The sequence below is a fragment of the Akanthomyces muscarius genome, chromosome 6 (assembly GCF_028009165.1).
Source record: "Akanthomyces muscarius strain Ve6 chromosome 6, whole genome shotgun sequence".
Lineage (NCBI taxonomy): Eukaryota > Fungi > Ascomycota > Sordariomycetes > Hypocreales > Cordycipitaceae > Akanthomyces > Akanthomyces muscarius.
In genome coordinates, this window is record NC_079246.1 from 2,698,676 (window position 1) to 2,722,659 (window position 23,984).

Consider the following 23,984-nt stretch of genomic DNA (forward strand, 5'->3'; position numbering starts at 1 on the left):
AATGATACCCAACTCCTCCAATCGATGAAAAACGGGAATCTTAACGACATGGGTAATGAAGTGGCTTGGCGCTGCATCGGAAATAGCACAGCTGAATGACAGCAGCCATGCCAGCGCTGAGCTAACGCCGCCGCGACGCAGACGAATAAACAACAGTAATTCGACTTGTCCATTATTTCAAACTTGAAGGATCCTCTTTCGTAAGCTCAATCCCACTGCCCCTGTGCCGGGTGCAGTTTGCCGGCCAGACTCGCTCCACGATTCCGGGCGCTTAATGCGACACGACATCGTGCCTCCTCATCCACTCGTTTTTACCAGCGCTTCGAGATAAAACAATACCATGTTTTTATCCCCGCTCTATGGAAAAGTGCAATTAGCCAAATTTAGAACACAATCATGGCTTGACTAGCTAACGATGAATAGAGTAGATCCCCGTTTCTGTATCATAAAGCCCTGTAGCCCGCTCACTCCCCGCTCCCTTTTCCTCTTCATTGTCCTACCCAACACAACCGCTTGTTTTCCTTTGTCGTTTCATTTCCTTCTAGTTTTGCTTACACATCTTACTTTCTTTATTCATCTGTTGTGATTTGTACATTGCCTTTCTGTCTACCTCTTGGTGTTTGAGCCAATCGCTGTTTCCCTACGCATCTCATCTTTACACAACCGCTTCATCATGAGTCGTCTTCTCGACCGCTTCCGGCCTTCGCGTCCTTCGAACCAGAAATGGAATTTTGCCCCGGATCACCACGGCTTTCCAGACTCGTTTCGCCCCAAGCCGCTCGGCCGCGTCGACACCTTCCACTCGCGCTATGTGCAGATGCTGCTCGACCAGGATAACGTTGCTAAGACGCACAACATCCTCGCCGCCTTCTTCGTGTGGCTGCTGCTGGCCAGTTTCATTGTGTTTCCGGGCACGTTTACCACCATACAAAAGTCCATCGAGGACAATGAAAATGGGAAATTTCCCAGCAAAGCCGCTGAATCCATCTTCAAGAGCGTCAAAAACGTCGGGCTCCTGGCGCTGGCCGCCATCATGTGCTCAATTTCTGTCATTGGCATGACTAGCCTTGCCTTCCGCCACATGAACAACTACGTCTGGATCTTGAACAAGCTCTTCCTGCCTGGCGTTGCCAATTGCACGGCTGGCCTCATTTCTACTTTGATTGGTGTCTATACACAGCAAAAAGGTGTCTGGAGCATTACGGCCAAGGTCACTGCGATTGTCGAGGGCTGCGGCCTGGCAATCTGCGGCACTGTTTGGTACGTGGTCGACCACTACTTTCTCTGCAAGGTCAAGGAGACACATGGTACGCATTATGACGAATGGCCCAAGCATCGCAGCGACGAGTATGAGCTGCCACCGAAATATCACGGTCAAATGATTTAAAATAGACATGGGACAATAATTACGGCTTGGGTATACTGGCAACAGCGCAGGTAGCTTTCGTTTCATAGACTCGTACTTCAATACACTATCGCAGCAGCGGCTCGCGTTCACTAGCTCCAGCAGCTTGGTTCACCTTACGAATGAACCTGTCAGATAAGCGGAATGCGCAGTGACACAGTAGCCCCGCGACAAACCCAACAGCATCGTTTTTGAATGCCAGGATACCAGCGGTGGTCATGAGCATCACAGTCCAACGCTCCATCCGTTCCTCTTCGGACGGATTGCGTAGCCTACGCGTGATGACATTTGAACCTTCACGCTGGTCGGAAGACTCTTGCCAGAGATCGCGGGCTCCTTGGTTGAGCGAATGGCCAACCTTGGCAAGCTCCAGGCCGGCAGCAAGAACCATGATGCCTAGCAGGCTCTTGGGATACTGACCCAAAAGACCGATGAGAGTGCTGCCGAAAAATAGACCAAGAAGAATCTTTACAATTCCTAGGATTATAACACTGGCTCCGCTGCGAGCACCAAATCGATATTGCGCTGCCAGACCGCCCGATCCATGGCATACAGGCATAGCACCGAACCAGGTACAAGTCAAGTTCATCATGGCCACACTGAGACCAATGGATGTTACGGACGGGGTGGGGACGTCAGGCAGTAGGTCGGCGGCTAAAGCCGTCACCGCAATAATCGAGTTGAGAGTTGTGAGCGGCAGCTGGCCGATGGCCATGTAGATGGGAGACGCAGAACCGTCACCAATCATGGTCGGTCGAATAATCTCGGGCTGCCAGAAGCTGAACCAAGGAAGCTTCTGGTGTGTTTGGATTACCTGGATGAGAGCAAATAACAGGCCCAGGAGGAAGAATGCCAGGGCGTACGGGAAGCGTTGCAGCCGCTGGGTGGAGATGAGAACGAGAAAGGCAAAGATGGCCCAGAGTCGGTTATCGAGGATCGGCTGTAGCCATCCTAAGGGCTGAAGCTGCGATGAGCCAGCACCGATGATGAGCGAGAGGCCGGCGCCGAGCTGAATGCCCTTGACAACGGGAATGGGAACGACCTTGACTGCCCAGCGTAGCAGGCCGGTGATGCACATGACAAAGATGGCCGCGCCGACCCAGAGGCCAGCGCCTGCCACGCCCTGTATGGAAGAGTCGCCTCGATGTGCGATGGCTGCCGATGCAATCGCCTATAATCGTTAGCGGGCTAGAGATACTTGGTGCGGACCGAGTCGCCAATGTACCTTCATGGGCTGCACGGGCAACGGGATGCCAAAGACGACGCCCGAGAGGATGTTGAAAGCACCGGAGAAAACCAAAGTCGCATCTAGATGAATGGAGCCTTGAATCGCGAGCGCGATCATGAGCGGCAGCAGTGTGCCCAAGTCGCCGAGCGAGCCCGATATCTCCGCCAGAGGGGCATTTCGAAAGGTCTTGATGTTGTGGCGGTTACGCTTCTTGAGATGGGTCAGGATGGAATTCATTCTCAAAAAGAGCCGCGCTGTCACTCTGAGCATGGGAGGAAATAAACAAGAAGCTGTGACCCCCTCGTTATTGGGCGAGTGAAGAGATGCGTCTTTGGGATGCACGAGCATAGATAAAGTTAAAGATGCAGCTCGACGTAGGTAGTCGACAAGCCTTGGGAGCTGCAGCCTGCCCCACGTGAGCTGCGGTCAAGCGACGTCACCTTGGAGGGCGGCGATGACCGCCTCGGCCGACGATGCAACGCGGGGCGACGACAGATGCATTCTTTACAATTTATGGAAATCGGCAAGCCGATGAAGGCCTAAAGAGTGAAAAGGAGGTATCGTGAAGAAAACCACAAGACTAGGGAGTAGATGACTTCCGTGACCGCTTGGCGATAACTAACTGGCCCGCTAACAACCCCGTCTGCTCCGTGCAATCAGGCACAAGACACCGAGTGTGGAACTTGGCAATTGTTTTCGTGTTTGAGACAGCATTTAACGGAGTAGCGCCGCATTCTGAACCGTTGCGCCGCGCCGGAATGGACAGCGCCCGTGCCGAGTGCACTAGTTGTGGCCGGGAGGTCTGTGTCGGGGATGCAAGGAAAGCACCGAATAAAAAGATTGAGGCAGCAACGCCTGAGCCAGCTAGGTCACATCGGCCACGACGAAGCGACAGTTGACTGCCAGTGAGTAGTGGTGTGATGGACCACCGCGAACTAGGAAACGGCTTGTCCGAGCATACTCCAGATGACGGGCTACCAGTACGAGTTAGGCCGTGGGTATGGAAACATCGGAAGAGGGAATGAGCCGCCGCCGGAGCCGATAACATGGCGATCAGCGCAGAGTGTCCAGGAACAGCAGCTGTGTCTGCCACTGTGTAAGAGGAGACGGCTCGGTCGCCCATTGTTCGCTAGTAGTGGGCGGCCAGCATTATATAAAACTGGATCAAGCCATGTCGTGCGATTTTTCTTCGCGGCGCGAGCTCTGTGATTGTTTTGCAGGCCATTTTACAGGCTGCAGGGGTCTTGTCCGGCCTTCTCCACCCGATTTCTTTTTTCATAATACCAAAAGTCGGCGAGTTTGCTGGACGCGAGCCGCTTTGGATGTTCTTGTGGAGAATGCTATGGAAAGCCAGAAGACGCCAATTCTGTTTTCGCCGGGGCGTTCGGGCCATTGTCCATGGAATATTGACAAAGACCAAGCAGCAATCTATCGGCGGTCGCAAGGCTGTCGCTTGACCGGGCTGGTTGAGAGACACCACCACTCGCAACCAATATATGATTTGGAACTACTGCCCGCCAGTGACAACTAGTTACCCAGCCATCTCGCTGACTTAGCGCCTGCCTGCCTGCCCGAGAGGCCAAGCCGCGATGTTGAACCTAGGTCGTAAATGCATGTGCAATGCCAATGCGGCCCATTTGCTTTGTCGCGAGGATAACTGCTGCAGTCAGTCCTTTGGGGGCCGCCTAGACCCTGATTCATTCAGTTCTCTACTAAGAAGCTGGGCGCGACCTCGTAAGCTATAATGGGGGTCATGGGTCGGCGACGAAAATGTTTCCACTGGAGAGAACAACCCCAAGTCCGCGGGGAAGAAACACTGGGATAGCAGGGGGCCTGTTTCCGGAGGCGCTCTGTTAATCACGCATTGCTACGATTCATGTCGGAGCCTCCGTGTATGATGGTGGGACGGGTTTTACGCCCAAATCGCAAAGGATTCGGCTTCTTGTCGTGCTCATGGACAAGAAGGCTGCTAGTTATATTACGCAGCGCCCGATAGCTGTGACAGCTCCATGCTGCAATAACACGAAAAAGCTTGTTTCGTGGTTATCGCTTGCAGTGTGGCTGCAGTTTGGCACCCTGTCTCGGTGTGTGTGCTGAAATTCGCGCAGCCTATCGTAGTCCCCAGTGGCTGCAAAGTCCCCTGTCGCAGCGTCGATTCATCAGCACGCTATCCGCGAATGCAATGACACTTGGGCGTGCCCCAATGTACCAGTAGTCGGCTCCTCGAGTGCTGCTTGTCTCAATTGACCGTGTGACTTGTATTGTCTCTGCCAAGCTTATTCCCTTGGATGGCATTTAGCTCTCGCTGGCAAGACTATCATACATACGTCTACGATTTGAGTGGTAATTTTTTGAAGCCAAGCCTTGTATAGAAAAGAGAGCAAAGAGCAAAGAAAGAAAGAAAAAGCAGCTAGCCTGCAGCCATCGCATGCTGCATGCCGTAGTAACATCGATGCCGCAGTTCCGAACGGGTGTCCCACCGGCAGAAGAAGGAAAAAATGCTACAGGGCAGGCATGGCGGGAATTTAGTGGGCGGTGCGCCCCAGAAGAGTGCTGGAGAGAAAAAAAAGCCTCTTACGCCACTGTAATGACGGACCGCTAATTACTCTTTTGGTTCCGCAAGACCTCGCCGGCTTTGGTCGAGACGCCTCTTTTGGTCCCTCGCTGCCGCTCTGTCCGATACTGCCGTACTAATGGGCCGGGAAAAAAAAATCTGTTCTTGCTTCTCACTCGCCTCCATCATGGGGCGTAGGCGAACCCTGCCAGGTCAATCGGGCGACGCAAAGGACTTGGCCTTTTGACTGAGGCACTTTCAGTGTCATGTTGTGTTTAGCTGGGTACCCTGCTCCCTTATCGAGGCGCAAACAGGGGGACAGAGGTCATAACTCATATCGTAAGCCATCGTCACAGGTACCAGTTCGGGAAGATGATTACTGGGACGAGCGGTACAGACCGCTACCTGTAGTTAGGTAGTTGGCTCTCGGTAAGGTACGGCTGCCTGGCTCCCGGCACAGCCAGTAGGTAGACCATGACAATCCTTTGTTAGTCCCGGCCATGGCATCATGGCGTCCGGCAGGCGATGGAGAATAGTCAGGGCAAAGACGGAGAATTCAGTACGATTGCTGGGATACTGGTAGGAAGGACCTGCTAGCTTCAATCAAAACATGAAATACCTCGCGCCCACAGCGACCCCATGCTACGGTCAAAGTACCCAGAACGAACAAGCCCAGGTCCGGAGACGCCAAACCACGATCGGTGGTCCGTGACGTGAGGCCCCGCTTTTCACTTATGTTGGAGTGCGCTTTGCGCTGGATCAACAAAATCATCCTCCAGTCCGCTTACGCGCTTCCGCCCAATTTGTTGCTTCTCCATCCTCCTTCTTACCCAGCCAGAAATCTTGTCCCCCAGGTAAGAAAAGAAAAAGAACAAAAAAGAACCCTCAATTGCTGCTTCGTACCCGGCTTTTCCAAAACTTTAATCGCAAAATTTCAATTCGCATCCGTCTGCCGCAATCGCTGTCCCCCTGGTCTCCCCGTCGCTGCCGGCCTCGCGCAGTGGGTGGTGGAGCGAAAACGAGAGCAAATTTCGTCCACTGCGAAAACACATCCACCACCGCTGGGAAGCCGACCGCAGAAGCCAACATTCCTTGGGCTCAGCAATCACCATCACGGCGACGCGCGCGATACAATTGGACCAACTTTGCGGTCAGTTTTGAAGTCGATTGCCGGTGCAGCTCAATCTGCTGCATTTTTTATTCGCATCTTGCCCGTGCAAGCTCAATTGAGGTCTTTTTTTTTCTTCGTGCCCAACGACGAATGCTGACAGCTTGTGCTTCTAGAGCGATTCATTTCCTCCCTTCTCCCCTCTCGCATACACATCCCTCACAATGGCCGCCATCGCCCACAACTCTCACCCCGGCCTCGTCATGCACGAGATTGCCAAGCGCGCAAAGAGCTGGCCTGCCAAGAACGCCGGTGTCATGGTCGTCTTCTGCATTGTATTTGTTGGTACGTCAACTCTGCTCCAATCTCGGCAGCCCCGTCACCACGGGCGCGGGGGATATGGCGTCCTTTTGTTCGCTAACCACCTGTTGCAGTCGCTGTCGCTCTTCTCGGCCTCTTCATTAGCAAGTGGCTGAAGCGCCGCAAGGAGTCCAAGCCCGAGCTGTAAATCAATCACCATGATACAAGACGGAAGGCTGCTGGGAGGAACCTGGGGAGGTACAATTTTTTGTTTGGGGATGAGGACGGAATGAGACAGTTCTGGGAACACATGGCAAACGTCCTCTCCGCAAATCACGGAGAGGGTGGGCACGAACACTAAGACGGTCTGTTTAAATATCCCTTTGTTACCCCCGTCGCCGTCGGCATCGCCTACTTCGGACTTTTCTGCATCAAACGAATCCAAAAAAAAAAGGACAAGACAACCCGCCTGCATTTTCGCGCATCGAATTCCGACCTCTTGTGTTCGTCGCCGTCCCCCGTTCTTTCACGGTACAGTGAGCCTGCCATGGCTGCGCAGTGGATGTGGGAGTACCGAGCTGGTGCATATTTACACACAGGGAGCCTTGTTTGATTTGGAGTACTATGTTGGGTTGGTCTTGTTTAATTTGCTTGTGCGCTGGGAGGCTGTTGGACAGCGGTGCGGTGTTGTGCCCGTGCGACGCTTTGTTAAATTTATCAGGCTGCTGTATTCTATATTTCTAATACTACTGATACCTCTTTTGCAATACCTTTTCTATATCCATTTGCCGCGTGGCATCATGCCCTCCATCTGTATTCCCAATGCTACTGATGAGTCTTTTGTTTGTAATCCACTCGTCGCCGAGTGTCACGCCTTCAATCTATATAGACATAACCCCAACCTATAGCAATCAACACCAGGACGCCTATATCCCTGCATCGCCCAATACGCGTTCTACAATTCCTCCTTCGCGAGCATGTCGGCAATGTCCATATAAAACGCCACCGCGTTAAACGTCCTCTTCATACCCATCATGGCCCGCAGCGCCCAGCGCATGCGGTTCGACCAGTTGATCAGGTCCAGGTGGCTCACGCCGACCAACGTGCCCCGGTAATCGCCCCAGCGACTGCTCGCCACGCTCACCAGCCCGTCGTTCGCACCCTCCTTGTCCTGTATCACGCGCCAGGGCGGGCGAAAGACGCCCAGCAGCGGCGGCGGCGCGCCCATGTCGGCGCCGTACGAAAAGTACCGTACGCCGTCCACGTCCGGCGTCGCGGGGTTGAACGTCTCCGCCATGTACCGCGTCGTGAGCTGCTCAAACGCCTCGGTGCCGAAGCCGGCGCGGGAGAGCACGTTGTAGAGGCTGGGGAGGTGGATGGGCGACTGCGAGTCGGCGTTGACGAGGTAGTCGGCCACTGGGCTGCCGCGGTGCGGCGTCGCAATCGTCGTGAGCGACGCAACGCGCACGTTGGCGTGCGGGAGGAGCTGCGAGATCATGTAGCGCGCGTCGAGCCCGCCCATGCTGTGCGCGATGATGTTGACGGGCGGTGGCGGTGAGGACGGGGACGCGGCGCCGGCAGCGGCCTGCTGCGCGGCGGTGATGCCCTCGGCGAGCGTGGCGGCGCGCACGGCAATGGAGCTCGACGGCGGCACCGACGTCGCAAAGACGGTCGCGCCGCTGGCGCGCAGGGCGTCTTGGATGCCATGCCAGTACTGCACGGCCGGGAGGCGCGGGACGAGACGCAGCTCCGAGAAGCCAAAGAGGCCGTGGGCGAGGACGATGGGGTACCGGGGCGTAGCTGCGAACGGGTAAGTTGTTGTCTGTTGCGAAGAGAGGCTGGGGTGAAGGGGCTGCCATTTCAGTAAAACGTACCATAGTGCTCGCGCAGCTGCGCATAGTCGTCGATGATCTCTTTTCCTAGGTCGGGTATGCGCGGGTCTTTGCCGACGTGCGCAGAGGCGCAGAATGCTCGGCCATGGATGCGGTGCAGCTGCGGCGGCGGCGACGGCAGTGAGAGTGGGCGCTGGAGAATGACACGCCGACTCATTGCCTACTGCCCGCGGGCAATTCGCTGGTTTTGATTGTTGCAAGCAATCTTGGCTGCGACTGTGCGAGTTTGCTGGTTTGACAGAGGGTGAAGAATGGCACACCGAGCTTCGGCGTCGAAGTGGTTTGCATGTGCCTGACGTCACCCCGCGAGTAAAGGAGCGCCAAGCTACAGCGAGGACCCTCCCACTGTCGCGGCCTCACAAGCCAGAGTTCTTTTAGACTGCAAGGCATATAGTCTACGTATATAATTGCTTTGGATGGGTATCGTTTAATATTGATCAAAATCTATGCAAGTATCTATAATATTTTTCCCTGCCCAACTCCGTTAATCCCACATCCAGCGACTTCGCACTTCAGAACCACCTCAGTTCTTCGCTGGCGGCAGTTGGCTCGGCGCATTCTCCGCCGTCACTCCACTAAACGCCGGACGAGGATTATTTTGATCAAATGGCATTGACGCACTGTCTGCCATTGCTTCACTGTAGCTAGGCGGCGCATCTTCGTATTCCTCCGACTGTGCAGCCTGTGGTGGCTGTACCGGACCACTGGGCCGTCGCAAAGGCAGTGGCGGTGCCTGCTGCGCTGCCGCGCTGCTTGGACCAGAGACAGAGTGTCGGGGCGGTAGGTGAGGCCGCAACTCGCTTTGTGTGAATCCTCCACTTGTGGCTGCTTCCACAAGTTCTTTGGGTGGCTTGATACCAGAATATACTTCCACGTTTGCAAAATGAAGTGGAAGTGTTATTGTTTCAGCAACAGTCTTGCTGTTCTTTCCCAACCGTAGTGTCGCAAGAATTTGAACTTCGTAGCGCCGACTTATATTGCACGCAGTAAATGATGGTGCCACCGTGTTAGGGAGGGGCTTCTGGCTCCAGTATTCGTCTGGCACGACGATTTCACTGCCGACCTCACCAGTAGGTGCAATAAGCGGGATTTCAAGCTGAGGATTCGATGCTATGATCCAGCGGTTACTCTTCTGCAATATCTGCCCGTGTGCGGACAAAGTTGTTGTCCCAATAAGATCCATCTGGAGAGACGTAAGGTAGACTTGCTGCTGATTATTGACGAGCTTCTTTGCGATTAATCGCAGTGGCACAGGGCGGTTGCACGTCAAGACCAAGGGGTGAGGTAGACGAGCAGACAGCTCTACTGACTGAGGCGGGGCTGACGGGCCTCCCGGTGAATCGATTTCACTCTTCTCTTTCGAGCTCTTTTTCATGCCGAATAAGGAACCTTTTTGCTTGCCCTGTGGCGATGGCGGGCGCGAGGTGAAGCTAAACGGTCTGCGGGCAAACGATTCCTGGCCACGAGCAGCTAACCTCGGGGGTTCTATAGGCATGAACTTGAATCCTAGCTGAAAGCGCCAGTTCTCCTTCAGAATACTCGGTCGCTGCACCGTGACCTTGATGTAGTAACGGACTTCGGCATCGTTGTATACACCTGATAACGACGGCGGTAACGTTTTCGTGACATGCCTCAGATAGAGCTGTTTCGTGCCGTCCATGAGCCGAATGCCTCGTGTGCCAAACATTCCGGCACCAGAGAGACTCTGGTTCGCCAGAGACGCCATGGCGTGGGAGTCGCTGCAGGCATTGTTTATCGGCATCTTGAATTTGAAAGGGAACTGATGCTGCCCGGGCGGCAACGGGAAAGACCCAAAAGGATTGTTTGCGCTACTGTGGTAGTCATCAGGGAACACCTGCTGCACCTTGTATAGGATCTTGTGGCTTTCGGAATTCATCGCGGCGTTCGACGTCGAGTAGCCTTCGCGGGGATCCCGGCCATTGTCAAATGGCGACGGCGGCTGTAAGCTCGTATTGGACTCGCCCTCGAGTTTGACGACGATGCCGCCTACTTGCTCGGGGCGATTGAGGTGCAGAACCACCTGCCCGCTGATAATGTCCAGATTCGTGAAGAATTCGGGCTGGTTGTCGAGGGTGATGCGCATCGACATGGTGGCGGTTCGGGCGCCGAACGGTGGCGCACGTAGTTATCGGGAGTTTGCGCCAGATCGAAGCGGACGTTTCGGTAGTTGGATAGCGCTAATGATGTCAGGTAAGAATTCCTTGTTTGGCTTTGTAGCGGCAAAGCGCATGCTGCAGGATGGCGAAGACGATGAATGCGGTGGAAAGCAACTCAATGGAGAATCGCGGGGAATGCGATTTATTGTCATGTCGGTTATGCCCTCTTGGCACGTAATTGGGTGGGCGGTATGCCCTGCCAGTGCCACTTGCGGCGGCGCATCATCGCCAGGAGAGCCACTGGCCACGCACTTCGGTGGCTAATTAGTGGGCTGGTGGACTTTACCAACACCAACGAGACGAGGCGCAGTTTTCAGAGATATTAATAAACGGCTGCCTAGTGTGAGCCCCGAGCTACAGAGATTTTTTTTTTTTTTAAATTAGGCGTATTGCGTATTGATTGCACTGTTTTGCACCCCGTAACGTTAGAGACGAACAGTGAGTAGATCGCGGGGCCAGCCTCGCGGCGCTGATCGCGGCGATATTCCCGTGGATATACAAGGGGTATAAAAAATGCACGAGACATGAAGCTTGGCCCGATGCCGTCTTTGGGGTATTTCTTCCCCTTCGCGAAAATAACCTCTGTGAAGCGAATGAGACTGGCCTCGGCCAGTAACAGGGCAACGGCTGGTCAAGCAACGAGGGCAAATGACCATGATGCTCGGGTGGCACAGCCTGCTTGCAAACATGCATCTGATTGACATTTCCGATCAGCATGTTACTAGGTTTTTGCACTTTTGTGTAGCCACTCCGCATTCAACGGTGGCTCAGGTTCATGAGGTCTGGCGAAAGACACAACACACGCAAGAGACGTCGAAGCTTTATTGCATTTATCATGCGAGAGCGTGTCAATTATGGGCTGGTTGCACTGTCACAACGCGTTGATGTCTGTGATGGTTTGGTCGCACCAGCAGGGCTGGCTTTGACAGGAGTGGCAACGGTGGCTCTATGCAGCCTGGGCTTTCAACGACATCCGCTCCTGTACATGGCATGATAGGATGATGGGCAAGTCACAAGTCACATGCATGTCTCGTCCATGCAGCCTCCCGCACACTTGGCACGACCCCTCCGCCTTGGGCCTGCAAGACAAGGCGTCCGCTGAGCGGTTACCTCGAAGCTTTGATTTGCTGCTCTTAAAGACTGCACAAAATCGTAGCATTCTTTACCACAGGGGTTGCTAAATTGGCCACAGAAGCTACGCTACTTTCAGCTACAAGAAAGAACTGTCGTGGGCACATCGGCTTGCTTCACAGGCAAGTCCAGGCTGTCAACGACAGCTGTGTTCATCTTTGCGGGGAATCCCCCGCAATTTCATTAAATCACGTTTGGCCGGAAAGACTAGACAGTAGCCGGCCGCCACCGTATCGATGTACGCATCCAACAGCTTTGCCACCTCAGCGGAGTCGCGGAACACAAGCTGCATGTCGCACTCCAGACGCGGTCAAGGTGCTGCAATTTCACTCATCTGCTATATTCATGTCTCTACCAAGAAACGCAGCCCTCCTACGTAGTCTTTTGAAAATTCAAGGTCCAAAAGCCCAACGTCAGGTTGGGTCAGTTCGCTCTATGTTTACACCACTTGTCTGGTAGCTTGTAGCTTTACATCAAAGTTGCCACTCGTGCTCGTAAATCGTCACTTGGCCGCCCCGCCGAGAATGTATCGCTAAATAAAAGACTCGAGTTATATGTCTTAATATTCCAGTCCGAATTGCACGGCAAGGATTGCATGCACGCCGCTGTGTTGACCCGCCACTTCCCCGTGAACGCTTGTATCCCCTCGGGAAGTCCCGCCGCTATTTCCTTTTAGGCACATTTCTCAGGCGTAAGTCGCACAATCACACATCTCTCATGCTCCTGGTAAAGTTTTGATTCATAGATTGCACGATTCTGGCTGGGTTCTGCGAGTTGCCCGAGTGCATGTGTCGGATGCCGCCCCTCCTTCCCTGCCTACTTCCCCTCCGCTCCAGCAATATATATATCCCCCTCCAAGCAATGCCACTGTCTGTATACCCCATGCTTACACTCCCGCAACACGACGAACTTATTCGTTGTTGTTATTGTTTTTTTCTCGAAATGGCTGGCAACTGTGGTTCGACATGTCCTGTCCCTGGAGGATTCTACTGGTATCGACCTAGCATTGGCGGAAATACCACTTTCATCGCTATTTTCGCGTTGTTAATTCTGGCAACCATTTTCTTGGGGTGGCGATTCGAAAAACCAGGCTACTCTGTCTTATTGGGCATATCGCATCTGCTTCAGCTGCTCACATTCGTTGGCAGAGTATTGCTGCATCGCGCCAGAGACTCACGGCCGTACTTTTTGATATTCCTGCTGGGTACTCTTTTGGCGCCGCTGTCCGCCGCAAGCACCATACTCTCGGCTTTGCCTTCAATACTCTCTGTCAGCGCAAGACAATCGTCCCGTCCCTGCATGCTGGCAATGATTTCGCGGTTAGGGATGCTAGGCTTGGTCGTCTTGGCACTCGGTCTCGAGGTGACGGGCGCTGTCCTTTTATGCTATGGCCAGAGGATACTACAGGTAAGTTTCGCGTCACAACATCTTGTGTATGGCTGCTAATCTAAAAGCAAACCAAATCTACTGTCACGATCATCGCTGGACTTGGCGTACAGACGTTTAGTCTCGTACTAATGTTTGGCATGTGTGTCGTGACATCCTTCGGTGACAGCAGATGTTCCCACGGTCATCGTGCTCTGGCTCATGATGATGATTCGCTGTTAGGAAAGAATCGCCGAGGTGAGCCAGCTGATTATTTATGCGCCACGTGAAGCTTACTATCAATAGGATTGCAAGCTGCTAGTGTCGTCCTGTTGATCCATTTAGTGTATCGAATCGTTGAGATGTCCTCGGGTGTGTCCGGGACCGTATTCCAGAGCGAGACAGCCTTCATGATCGCAAATGGAGCATTGCCACTCGTCTATTGCATGATTTTGAGCATATTTCATCCAAGGAACGGCGGGCAACCTAGGTCGGCCGTGACTTCACCACCCGGGTATGAAGGGCGCAAGGGACGGCCGCCGCCACTTGCTCACGGAGACGACCACCCAGCGCATCACGGTTACTCACCGAACCTCGCGCTACAAATCTCGCCCACTTCACAAAAAAGCCACTCGTCAAATCACCCAGAGATGCCTTTAGGGTCTCCAGGGCTGCCAGCCAATCCGCGACCGACACAGAAATCCATTCCTTCACCCACACCAGCACAAGTACACAATAGTAACCCGACACCGTCACCCAATATCGGCAAGCAAGATAGGGCAGGGAAAGGAGGGAGAGCACCACAAGGCCTGGTGAAGACTGATAGCTTGTGGTAGCAGTGCCGGAAAACTTGGCGACGATAATGAGCTCGGCTCGGCAAGGGGCCATTGCCAATCCTCTGTATATAACTACTCTACACTATTAATAATTGGCACACTTATGAATTGGAAAGAAATTATCTGAGCTAGGCTGAGTGGCATGATGGTCATGCGTCCGTCCTCTGTTGACAGCAGTGCCTCTCCGAGGATGCCATAGCAGTCATGCACAAAGCCATCGAAGCATGCCCGAGAAGACTACCCGAGAAAAGATCTGGCTCTTGCTCCGACTCGCCATAAGTCTTGGCTTGTTTAATACGTCACAGAGGCGTGTGCATTAGCCATATCACTAAGAGAATAACAACAATGCACAAGCGGCTTTCCCTTGCGATACGCTGTGGAACAATTCGCATTTTCAAGCATGCAGCAATACCGGACGCTTTCACTTTGGCGACGGAATGGGGTGGAGGATGAAAGTAGCCGATCAAATCTCTTATCCGTTGGCCAGCTTCCCCTTCCCACTCCCTTTCGTCGCTGTCTATCAGTTGGGAGCAAAACTACAAGATCAGCCTTTCCAGAGAATGAGCTCGGAGCTCTCATTCTCGGCTTCCATCCACAAGAAGGAAATAATCAGCCGCAACGCTGGCTCCTAGCTGGCACCATCGGGACCATCGTATTAATATGCCCAGGCATTGTTCAATCTTTCGACAACAGTTATTCCTTCGAGGCACAGGATGCGGCCGAGAGCATTAGAATGTAACGTGATTGTGAGGCGGGTCGTGTTCATCAATATTAATTGAGCACTCTTACTGGTGGCGGCTCCCGCTAGGCCAGCGTTGACGCTAGGGATCAGCCGTCAGTTTCAACGTAGCATGGGGATGGCCGCTGTGTTCTTATCTATTCAGACTCACTATGGCTGGTTGTCTCGAACGCTTACTAGAAGAATAGGTCAAATAGCAGGCAACAGAAGGTGGCCGAGACCGGAAGCTACCAGTAGATCGAACGTCTATGATCCCTTGATAATGTTGAATAAGACACCAGTGACGCGTGTAGTGTGACGAAGCTTCAGACTAAAAAACAAGCATTATTAAGGTTTTGCCAATGCTTGTTAATGCTTCAACGTGCTAAGAAATGAATAGCGACACTGCCACGGCCGAGGCCCCATACAAGCACTCGCTGTCGCAACCAGATGATGACAGGGCGGGCCGCGAGATCGAATTCTGCGCGGCCCTATTCGTCACACCATGCAGCGCAACACTACCGGGGGCGAATTCGGAACGCCATCTCATTGGTTTTGGGCGAGACTGGGCGAAAAGGCTAGGCACGGGCGGTGCAGCATGGCACAATAACCCACCCGAATGCCAGGCCTGTGCTATTGCATCGCGCGCGCGATAGCAAGGTCATGGTCTCACGCACGCAACTACCCCATCAAGGATGCGTCGAGAAGGCAATGAGAACCTTAATAACACGTTGCGTGGCGAGGCGGCACCTGTGCGTGGCACATCCCCCACGTTATTAATCAATTTAAGCGGCATCAGGCGTGACTCGTTCAGGCCTGATGCAACGCGGAGAAGCAGCTTTTCGTCAGACTGCATGCTCACTTCATTAATCTATTCAACTATACTTCCTTCCAAATTAGGACCAAGCGCCCCTGGCCTTGGGTGCCTTGTCATGTTAGCCTGCATATTGGATCATATGACGCGGTCGACATCAACAGCGTGGTTACGGGCAGAGAAACTTTTGGAAAAACACAGGCTAGAAAAATTGAATTTTCTTTTTTAGTATGGCTGTCATTTATCTTGTGTCGAAGGTGGGTGATGTTATGAAGACTGCCCCGACGGGACCCCAACAGCGTTGCATTGGCGTGGGATGGCCATGATGTTCGGGCTGGTCGGTCCACTTTCGCGTGTCGACTTGAGCCTCTTGCTTGGTCATGGTGCCGTGCCTTCGAGTTGTTTCAATGCAGCACTTGAAAATCATGTTTGATGACGATCCTTGCATGCCGGTTGCGTCTGCTGGTAGAGAGGCCGCCATGTATAGTATGCCCCTGCCATTTTCTATTATTGTAACGTCGCCCAGGGTGTGATGTCTACCGCCTGCACCTGCCGACAGGATGAAACCCGTGGTGCAGAATCGCAATTAATCAGAGGCCAGATTTTATTAAGCACCAGAGTTTATGCAGCAAAGGTGCGTGCTTGGTCCAATGCTTGTTAGCAGGCCGAGCGCCACCGGAGAACATAGCTCAGCTTGAGATGGGACATCGAACTGCTACAACACAGACGCTCCACCACACTAACACCAAACAAAGTTTTTACCCAGCCTTCTAGATTGGGAATATCATCCGCTCGGCCATTTACGCGAGGTGGCATGAGCAAGTATCGGGTACTCAGGGGCCCTTATCTGATGGGTTGGCACAATGGCACAAGCAACCCAGGCCACCTAAGCTATGTGGCTAGGTGCAACATCATGCTACGCAATGCGGCTCTGCTCTTGGCTCCGGGCAGGCACATATTTAGTAACGCTGCAGCCGCAGTTTTTCGACACGGTTCTAATTGCCTTTTGGATTCAATCAAACTAGTCTCGATGTACCTTTACTATCTGGTTCTGAATCTGGTAAACATCGTGGCGCCCGATACCTCACCCATCTGATCTGACCGCGAGCTGCTTATTACTCTTCATCCAACGAGAGTGCTGATTCCCACCCATTGAAGGATTTCATTGCAATACTTCGGCACCAATTCAACTTTTCTGGCTCTGTGGCAGCCACTGGGTTCGTTCCTGCCTTCCACGTCCTGCAACCGAGGAGTTGCCGCGCCATCCACGACATCACAATTCGGTCACTGCCGGTCTTTGGCTGAGTCTGCAACTCAAAGCACAATCCATTCGTATCCCCGGCTCTATTCACCTATCGAGTCTTTCATTTCACCAAGCACGATTCTTTTCCTCCAAAGCAAACCACCACAATGTCAGGAATTTCCCCGGCGCTCGCCAAGAAGTTTGCGATACGGCACAAGGACAATGTCAAGGCTATTGAGGGATTTGCGTTTGCCACGCTTGCTATTGCAGGCATTTTCATTCTTCTTCATCTTTCAAGAAACGCGTATCATAGCATCCGGCGTCGGCAAAAGAGCAGCGCTGCCATGACCGTGCTGTCGGCACCCATGAGGTACGTGGCCAGATCAACTGCAATAACATGAAGCTGACAAGCCAGAATCTTTCGAAAACTATCGAACTATTCGTTTCCCTTCTTTCCGTCGACAGGCCATGCTTTCGCCATTGCCACTTACGTTACACTCAACGTTGTCTTTCTCTTCACCTTTATGAACAATAAGAATTTCGGCATCCAAACCAACCTTGCATCCAGAACAGGATGGTAAGTACAAGTTAGATTCCGTTCAAGAAACATTCCAATGACTAATTTTTACAGGCTCTCCATGACCAACATGCTCTTTTCTGTCTTTCTTGCCCTGAAAAATACCCCCTTGGCATGGCTCACAGCGTGGTCCTACGAACGTCTCAACATATTGCACCGATACTCTGGCTTGTTTGCAGTCTTGCACATGATTATCCATGCTTGCTGCTATTCCGCCTACTTTGTTGGCGAAGGGGAGCCTAGTATGTTGACTATGCAGACCAGCATTTACGGCATTCTCGCTGGCTCGTCATTCTTTATCCTTGGCCTGAGTGGCATTGTTCTTCGCCCCTGGTGGTATGAGCTGTTTTACTACACCCATATCATTTTTTTCACCCTCGCTATTGTGATGGTTGGCCTCCATCAACCCTCCATCGTTGACGGCTTCCTCGTCATCACTATTCTCACCGGAGTTATGTGGGCTCTTGACAGACTCATTCGCGTCTTCAGACTTGTCTTTTACAGCGCCAACAACAAGGTCATCCTTACACCTCTTCCTAGTGGCGGTACCCGTGTCACGCTGGCCAAGGCACCTCTTGGTGCACTCTCGGGAAAGCATTGCTTCTTGTGGATCCCTGCCATTCGCTCCTTCGAGACGCATCCATTCACTATAACCGCCATGGACCCTCTCGAATTTGTTGTGACAGCGCATGACGGATTCACGAAGGAATTGCATGACCGTGCTGTTGCGCAGCCTGGCGTCGAGCTTAAAGTATCTGTTGAGGGCAGCTACGGTACATTCCCGAAGCCCTCAGATTTTGACAATGTTGTCCTGATTGCCGGTGGCACTGGTGCCAGTTTTACTTTCGGAGCTGCCTTCAATGCTCTGAAGCAGCTGCAGGAAAAGAACACTTCCAAAATCATGTTTATCTGGACTGTTCGTCATCGATGTAAGTATTGATTCTGCTGTCCGCGCCGCTTCAGTGCTAACAGCAGCAGCTATCCTAAGCTGGTACGCAAGCCACCTCCAGACTCTGAGCAGAGATAGCCGAGTCTCTGTCCACATTTTTGTCACCAAGGGCAGGGACCCTCTGGCAAGCAGCGGAAACTCGATGACAGAGTCCGAGGACGGGCGCTTGGACACTATTCAGACACCGAGTGATGAGATCTCGCCTACCAACGCTTCCTCTGCCTCGAGCATGTCCGGGGATGCCGAAAAGGGTGTTGTCACTATTTTGGAATCGGACATGGACAGCTATGCTGGGATTCCTATTACGTGGAAGCGTCCTGACGTGCCGGCTATGATCCGCGGCGTCGTCGCAGAGGCCGCCAGACACCAGAGCGTTTTGGTCATGGGCTGCGGACCAAGCGCTCTGATGACACAAATTCGCAACACCACGGCCGAGTGCATTCGGGTAGACGGTCCCACTGTAGAGCTGCACTGCGAGCAATTTGGGTGGTAAAACCATGTTTTTGAGTTTGTCTAGTCAACGAATATGCCGCGCGATGCACTGTCCGGACTTTATGAAATATCTTTTTTAGAATTCTTTGGATAAATAATATACCTAGTTCAATCAGATAAAATACGGCAGATAATCTGCAGGCTCTTAGACACGCTGCGTTCTGGAACGGCGTGCCAGCGACCAATCATGTCTGTCCGGCAAAAGCATGACAGACGGTTGCTGTTTCATCTCAGCCCCATCCACCGCTACCTGCCCCTGGTCCCAAGTCATGGTAATCAATCGCTGATCTGTCCAGCCTTGGCAGGCGAGAGTACCTGAGAAAACGTGCGCACGCGCGCTGCAGAGCCTATGCACGGGCTGCGCTGCGGTCCAGATGCCCCGAAGGGTCCGTGGACAGGGCTTGGGCCTCCGGCCGGCACCGCGCCGCAGGATCTGCGATGGGAAGAAAAATATAATCATCTCGCTTTCGGTGCGGAGTACAATTATCGAACCTGAAAATAAATTGAACTCGATTGCTCGGTCGCAGCTGTAAGAAAAAAAAAAGCGACATATTGATGTATTTATGTCCAAGCACCGCAAAACGCCGAAACCCTTGCAAAGATGGGCCAAAATTCAAAGGGTATATGGTATAGCAATGCTCCTCCAGCCAGTGCGCCTATTTTATCAATCAAAGAACCTGAAACTAATATTTCGAGGCCGAAACGGTGGGAATCGCCGTGAATTTCGGAGTCGCATAGAAACGCATGAGCCCCGTATATACATCTTTCTGGCATGCAGGCTGCGTTATTAAAATTCGTTTTGTTTTATCTGTCTGTTGGCAAGGGGTCGGAGTTGTTTTCGTGTGCCCCATCCGTTGGTTTTTCTTCATCGGCTCTTGCATTCTGCAAGGGACCCTGCGGATCGATGAGCAGCTTGGCATCCTTGGAGATGTCCAGGTAGCCAGAGTACACAATCATCGCGACTTGCAGAGCAACAATGACAATGAATGCTCTGTGAATCGTGCCGCCCTCATGGATGATGCCATACATGATGAACGGGAAGAATGCTGGACCGGAGCCTCCCATGGTGATGAAGGCAGCCGCGCGCTTCGTCCTCCGTCCCTGGCCGCGCAGACCCATGGCAAAAATGAGCGGCCAGATGGGCCCTTCGCCAAAGAAGAAGCACATGGCCGGGATAATGATCAGGTTTGGATTTGACGGCCGCAAAGTGACCAGCAAGATTGACGATATGAAGCAGATGATGACGCAAATTGTCAAGAGAGTGCGTGGCTTGGGGACGAAGCGTACTCTGACGGAAAAGTAGCAGATTACAGACGCAAGAATGCGAGAAAATGCAAAAACTGCTTGCCCACAGAGAAGATAGTCGGCAGGGGACAGGCGAAGGCCCTGCACTTGCTGTGGATGGGCTGTTGATCCCGAGGCAGCAGTAGACCTTTCCGTGCGGGAATGAGTAGCAGCCGCAGCATCCGCGGCTACAAGGTTGCCGAACCAGATAATGTTGCTTTCTTGCGTGGCGACGTATAGATATTGCGCCAGCACGGCGAGACTCAGAGTAACTGTCCGCAGTTGCAGGCCAAACCACGACTTTTTCTGGGGGTTGATGGGTATGCGCTTCGTCGATTCTTCGAGCTCCTGATCGCTGACCTCGGGAAGGGGCATGTAGAAAAAGAAAAGACCCAAGGCTGCGCACAGCAACGTAATGCCGAGATATGTCCACTGAACATTGACCAAGGTAACATCGTCGTGGTGTATATGCTGTAACCCCGAGAAGAATACGCGCTGGGCGAGGAGTGCGCTCACGACGCTTCCGATGGCTTGCACAGCTTGCGCCAACATCAGGCGCATCTCGCCATAGGCGTGCGGGCCGCAGAGAACCATGAAGGAATTGGCCGCAACTTCGAGAACTGACAACCCGAATCCTACGACAAAGCTACTGAGCATGTAGCCGCCGTACGAGTTTGTCACTGCAGATGGCCAGAAAATGATGGTTCCGATGCCGTAGATCGACAGACCGAGGATGAACGTCACTTTGTAGCCACCAATGTTCTCGGCATCATTCTTAGAGTGTCTCTTGGATCGATTGTGCTCATCGCGTCGAAGAATCCATTCTCCGACCAGAATAGGTCCAAAAAAGTATCCACCTCCGAAATAAGCGCTGGTCAGCCCGAGTGTTTCGGCTGTAGACATGCCATTGACCTCTGCGATGGCACTGTTGAGCGTGTTCAGCAGCCCATACGAGAAGCCCCAAAGCAGGAACAGTATGGCGACCAATGTGCCGTATTTGAACGACTCTCTGAGGTTTGTCTTGAGCATACTTTTTGGTCTTCTCATGTTGACAAACCCAAAATAGACACCGTTTTCGGAAGCGCTGCCAGCAGAACTTGTGACGTTTGTTGGTACCCTAGCGGGATTCAGAAAATCACGGTTTATCTGGTCAATGCCCATCCCTGGCGTCGTAATGAAGTCGAGAGCGGTAACGGGAGTGTCCTCGATGTCCGGTGCATCACTGGTTGAAGGCATTGCGGCTGGCTGTGGGATAGCAGGGCTATTCTGCGCAGTCGCCGCGCCTTGACTGTCGGATTCGCGGTCACTGGGGCCGCTCTTGGAACCTGGCGTGGTTCTCGTGCGGTTCGGGTCGTAGAGCATAGCAGGGAGCAGTCGTATGACGAGTGGCTTGAGAGTTGGAATACATGCGCAGGCGATTCCAACATTGACTTCGACAACGCTCCACATAAGCGACAAGGAGGCATTGTACGCGAAATCGGCATGCGCACCAAAGCGAGAATCCTCGCTGCTGGCACTGTAGTTAGAGCTGAAGCCGATGGCTTGTTGCAAGTAATAGATGCGAATGACATCGACAATAGTAACGAAGATACCAATGGTAAATGTCATAATAAGGATCGTTTTCTGTCGCGGAGGCAGTCGCATGCCCGTCAGAACTGGAATAGGTAGGGCGAGGATGGCGAGATCGGTAACAATATTGACGGGTGAGGCGCAAATAAATTCTGTCAGAAGCGGGATGCATTTAGCAGGGCCGCTGTAAAAAGCCATCCATGCGGCATGAACAGGAGAGCATTGAAAGATGTTCATGAAGGTGAGAACAATCCCAGCAAGGTTAACGACGATGAGGGTAAACCAGGAGGCATATCGCAACACGACTTGCGTGTTCTTTGCGAGTCGCAAGTAGAAGATTAATATGCTGGTTTTGGCGGCCATCAGTGCCGGGTTCTACTATTGTTAGCAGCGCTCACATTGTCATGTCGCGTGTTGGATGTGCATACGTATAAGATGGAAAAGACGTATTCACAGCGGCGAAGTCTTGGCAAGTAGCGAGGGTCGATGTCGGCGTCATATTTGCCGAGTCCATTGAATGTGCCGAGAGCAACAGTGAATGATAGAAAAAAGGCAATGAGCCAGGCGAGCATCATGATTCTGTCGCCCCAGGTCACTTTCTTGACAATGAACCATCGGCAGGCCATGCGCGCAAAGACAAAGACGGAGGCGATGACTAGGGTGATGACGGTGACGGCAAATACAGCCGGGCCACGGTTGGGCACATGCCTGGCGGCAGCGCTGGTGTCGTCCATGGCGATGCGTGCCACATGCGGGCGGCGCGCGCAAGGATCTTCAATGTCGGTGTTTACCCGGCTTGAGGGTCGGCGCCGGGGCGGCGGAAGCTGGTCGCGGTGATGTTTTTTTGGTGGGCGGCGAGTTCGCTAACAGACAAGAGTGCGGAGGAGGGCCATGGCCACGAATTGCGTCTCGATTGACGGTTTTTTCTTTTCTTTTCAATACGGGATCAACACTTGCACAGGGTACGGAGAGGCGGTTGCGAGATGAAGAAGGTGCAAAATTCGGCTTCGCGAGGACAGGACTGGTTATGTGTGCGCGCGACGGCCGGGGCGGTCGGTGATGGAGGTGGCGTTGAGTCGTGGGGACGCCAACGGCAGCCTGAAGGCTCAGCTTTTGGAGTTAGCGCGCGCTGCTCGCTTTGGAAACGATGCGCCAGGGCGAGTCGTGAACGGCCGCACAGATGCAACCTTCGGGAATCTTGCACCGGTAGTAGGTAAGGGGCACAGATGAAGAAAGTGTCATGTAACTGTTTGCTGGTAACAGCTCTGTTTGACAGGAGAGCAAGCGAGGCGGCGCGGGGGGGAGGTGACTGGCGGAGCCTTCGGGGCAAACGGCTCAAGTGGTAACTACCTTGCCTACCTACCTAGCTAATAAGAGGTCGTCTTTGACCAACAGGCGCTGCTGCAAGAGTGCATGACAAGTCATTCGGCCGCGGCACATAATTTGCTGCACACGACCTCGTGTAGATCGCTCCACCGACGCAAAGGCCTGTGCCCATTGGCCTGCAGTGCTAATTGAGAGTCACAGAGACCGCTACCAGGCCGAACCATTGCTGGCTTGGAAAGGATGCACACAGAGGCTGGCCTTACAACCTAACAGACCGCTACATGTCGTCACTGCAGAGAACTAGCCCGTTGGGCAGAAGGCGCTAATTCTCGACGCATTCAAAGGAAGGTTTTAGGCATTGTCTGAGCCAACCGATTGGAACACAAGGCACGCAGGCAGCATGTTTTGCCATTCCTGCGTCGGGAATAATTGAGAACGGCAGCATAGGGGTCTCAAAAGTCTGTAGTCGCACAGCACTTGATTGCTCTTCCTCTTTGTATCTTATTACCGCATTGCACGCCTTGACTCAGCCACGCGCGCCTTGCTGCCATTGTATTGAGCCTACCACTCCTACGTACGTACGGGGGTAGGCAGCACCGCAAAGCGCCCACCAGCGCCATAGTGTCCGCTAAAATTCAGCGACGCCCCGTCTACAACTTTTGTCACTCCACTGTACCTAAGCATGGCTCCAGTGGACCGAGGAGGGAAATTGCAACGACAATTAAATATCTGCTCGTCTCTACCTATCCGTCCAATCCACTGGAAAACGCACTGGAAAGACTTTTTTTTGTCAGCAAATGCAATCCTGTTTCATGCACAGGGAAAACCGTAGGCACGCTTTCGTTTTGCATCAGCTGTCCTGCCCATGATTTCGTACATGACTAGTTACACACAGTCGCGTCGATGAGACCCCGGTGATGCACCGTCGCCCGACTTTGCCCTGTCAACTGTGCATGAGACGTTGTCAAACTGTCTAGACCCAAGTCAACTCCTGTTATTGCCCAGCCTTGCCGGGG

General features: G+C 53.0%; 8 protein-coding genes across 8 annotated transcripts; 4 read left to right on the plus strand and 4 right to left on the minus strand.

The window, feature by feature from the left end:
* Window positions 1–673: 673 nt before the first annotated feature.
* LMH87_000946 (uncharacterized protein) lies at window positions 674–1,387 on the plus strand (the record flags this gene model as incomplete). Its single annotated transcript, XM_056198938.1, has 1 exon — window positions 674–1,387. The coding sequence occupies one exon, from the start codon at window positions 674–676 to the stop codon at window positions 1,385–1,387; it is 714 nt and encodes a 237-aa protein (XP_056055836.1).
* An 85-nt stretch (window positions 1,388–1,472) lies between these two features.
* On the minus strand, window positions 1,473–2,870 carry LMH87_000947 (uncharacterized protein; the record flags this gene model as incomplete). Its single annotated transcript, XM_056198940.1, has 2 exons — window positions 1,473–2,576; window positions 2,631–2,870. The coding sequence occupies 2 exons, from the start codon at window positions 2,868–2,870 to the stop codon at window positions 1,473–1,475; spliced, it is 1,344 nt and encodes a 447-aa protein (XP_056055837.1).
* Window positions 2,871–5,921: 3,051 nt separating this feature from the next.
* On the plus strand, window positions 5,922–6,803 carry LMH87_000948 (uncharacterized protein; the record flags this gene model as incomplete). Its single annotated transcript, XM_056198941.1, has 4 exons — window positions 5,922–5,929; window positions 6,409–6,418; window positions 6,472–6,640; window positions 6,730–6,803. The coding sequence occupies 4 exons, from the start codon at window positions 5,922–5,924 to the stop codon at window positions 6,801–6,803; spliced, it is 261 nt and encodes an 86-aa protein (XP_056055838.1).
* A 747-nt stretch (window positions 6,804–7,550) lies between these two features.
* On the minus strand, window positions 7,551–8,644 carry LMH87_000949 (uncharacterized protein; the record flags this gene model as incomplete). The annotated part of the gene is made up of 2 exons (XM_056198942.1): window positions 7,551–8,395; window positions 8,470–8,644. 2 exons carry the CDS (start codon window positions 8,642–8,644, stop codon window positions 7,551–7,553), a joined length of 1,020 nt encoding a protein of 339 aa, XP_056055839.1.
* A 934-nt stretch (window positions 8,645–9,578) lies between these two features.
* On the minus strand, window positions 9,579–10,597 carry LMH87_000950 (uncharacterized protein; the record flags this gene model as incomplete). The annotated part of the gene is made up of 2 exons (XM_056198943.1): window positions 9,579–9,597; window positions 9,696–10,597. The coding sequence occupies 2 exons, from the start codon at window positions 10,595–10,597 to the stop codon at window positions 9,579–9,581; spliced, it is 921 nt and encodes a 306-aa protein (XP_056055840.1).
* A 2,497-nt stretch (window positions 10,598–13,094) lies between these two features.
* Window positions 13,095–13,482, plus strand: LMH87_000951 (uncharacterized protein; the record flags this gene model as incomplete). The annotated part of the gene is made up of 4 exons (XM_056198944.1): window positions 13,095–13,202; window positions 13,250–13,323; window positions 13,404–13,418; window positions 13,467–13,482. The coding sequence occupies 4 exons, from the start codon at window positions 13,095–13,097 to the stop codon at window positions 13,480–13,482; spliced, it is 213 nt and encodes a 70-aa protein (XP_056055841.1).
* A 3,456-nt stretch (window positions 13,483–16,938) lies between these two features.
* LMH87_000952 (uncharacterized protein) lies at window positions 16,939–18,790 on the plus strand (the record flags this gene model as incomplete). The annotated part of the gene is made up of 4 exons (XM_056198945.1): window positions 16,939–17,141; window positions 17,187–17,348; window positions 17,403–18,277; window positions 18,327–18,790. 4 exons carry the CDS (start codon window positions 16,939–16,941, stop codon window positions 18,788–18,790), a joined length of 1,704 nt encoding a protein of 567 aa, XP_056055842.1.
* Window positions 18,791–19,593: 803 nt separating this feature from the next.
* On the minus strand, window positions 19,594–22,376 carry LMH87_000953 (uncharacterized protein; the record flags this gene model as incomplete). Its single annotated transcript, XM_056198946.1, has 3 exons — window positions 19,594–21,082; window positions 21,131–22,017; window positions 22,071–22,376. The coding sequence occupies 3 exons, from the start codon at window positions 22,374–22,376 to the stop codon at window positions 19,594–19,596; spliced, it is 2,682 nt and encodes an 893-aa protein (XP_056055843.1).
* Window positions 22,377–23,984: the final 1,608 nt, after the last annotated feature.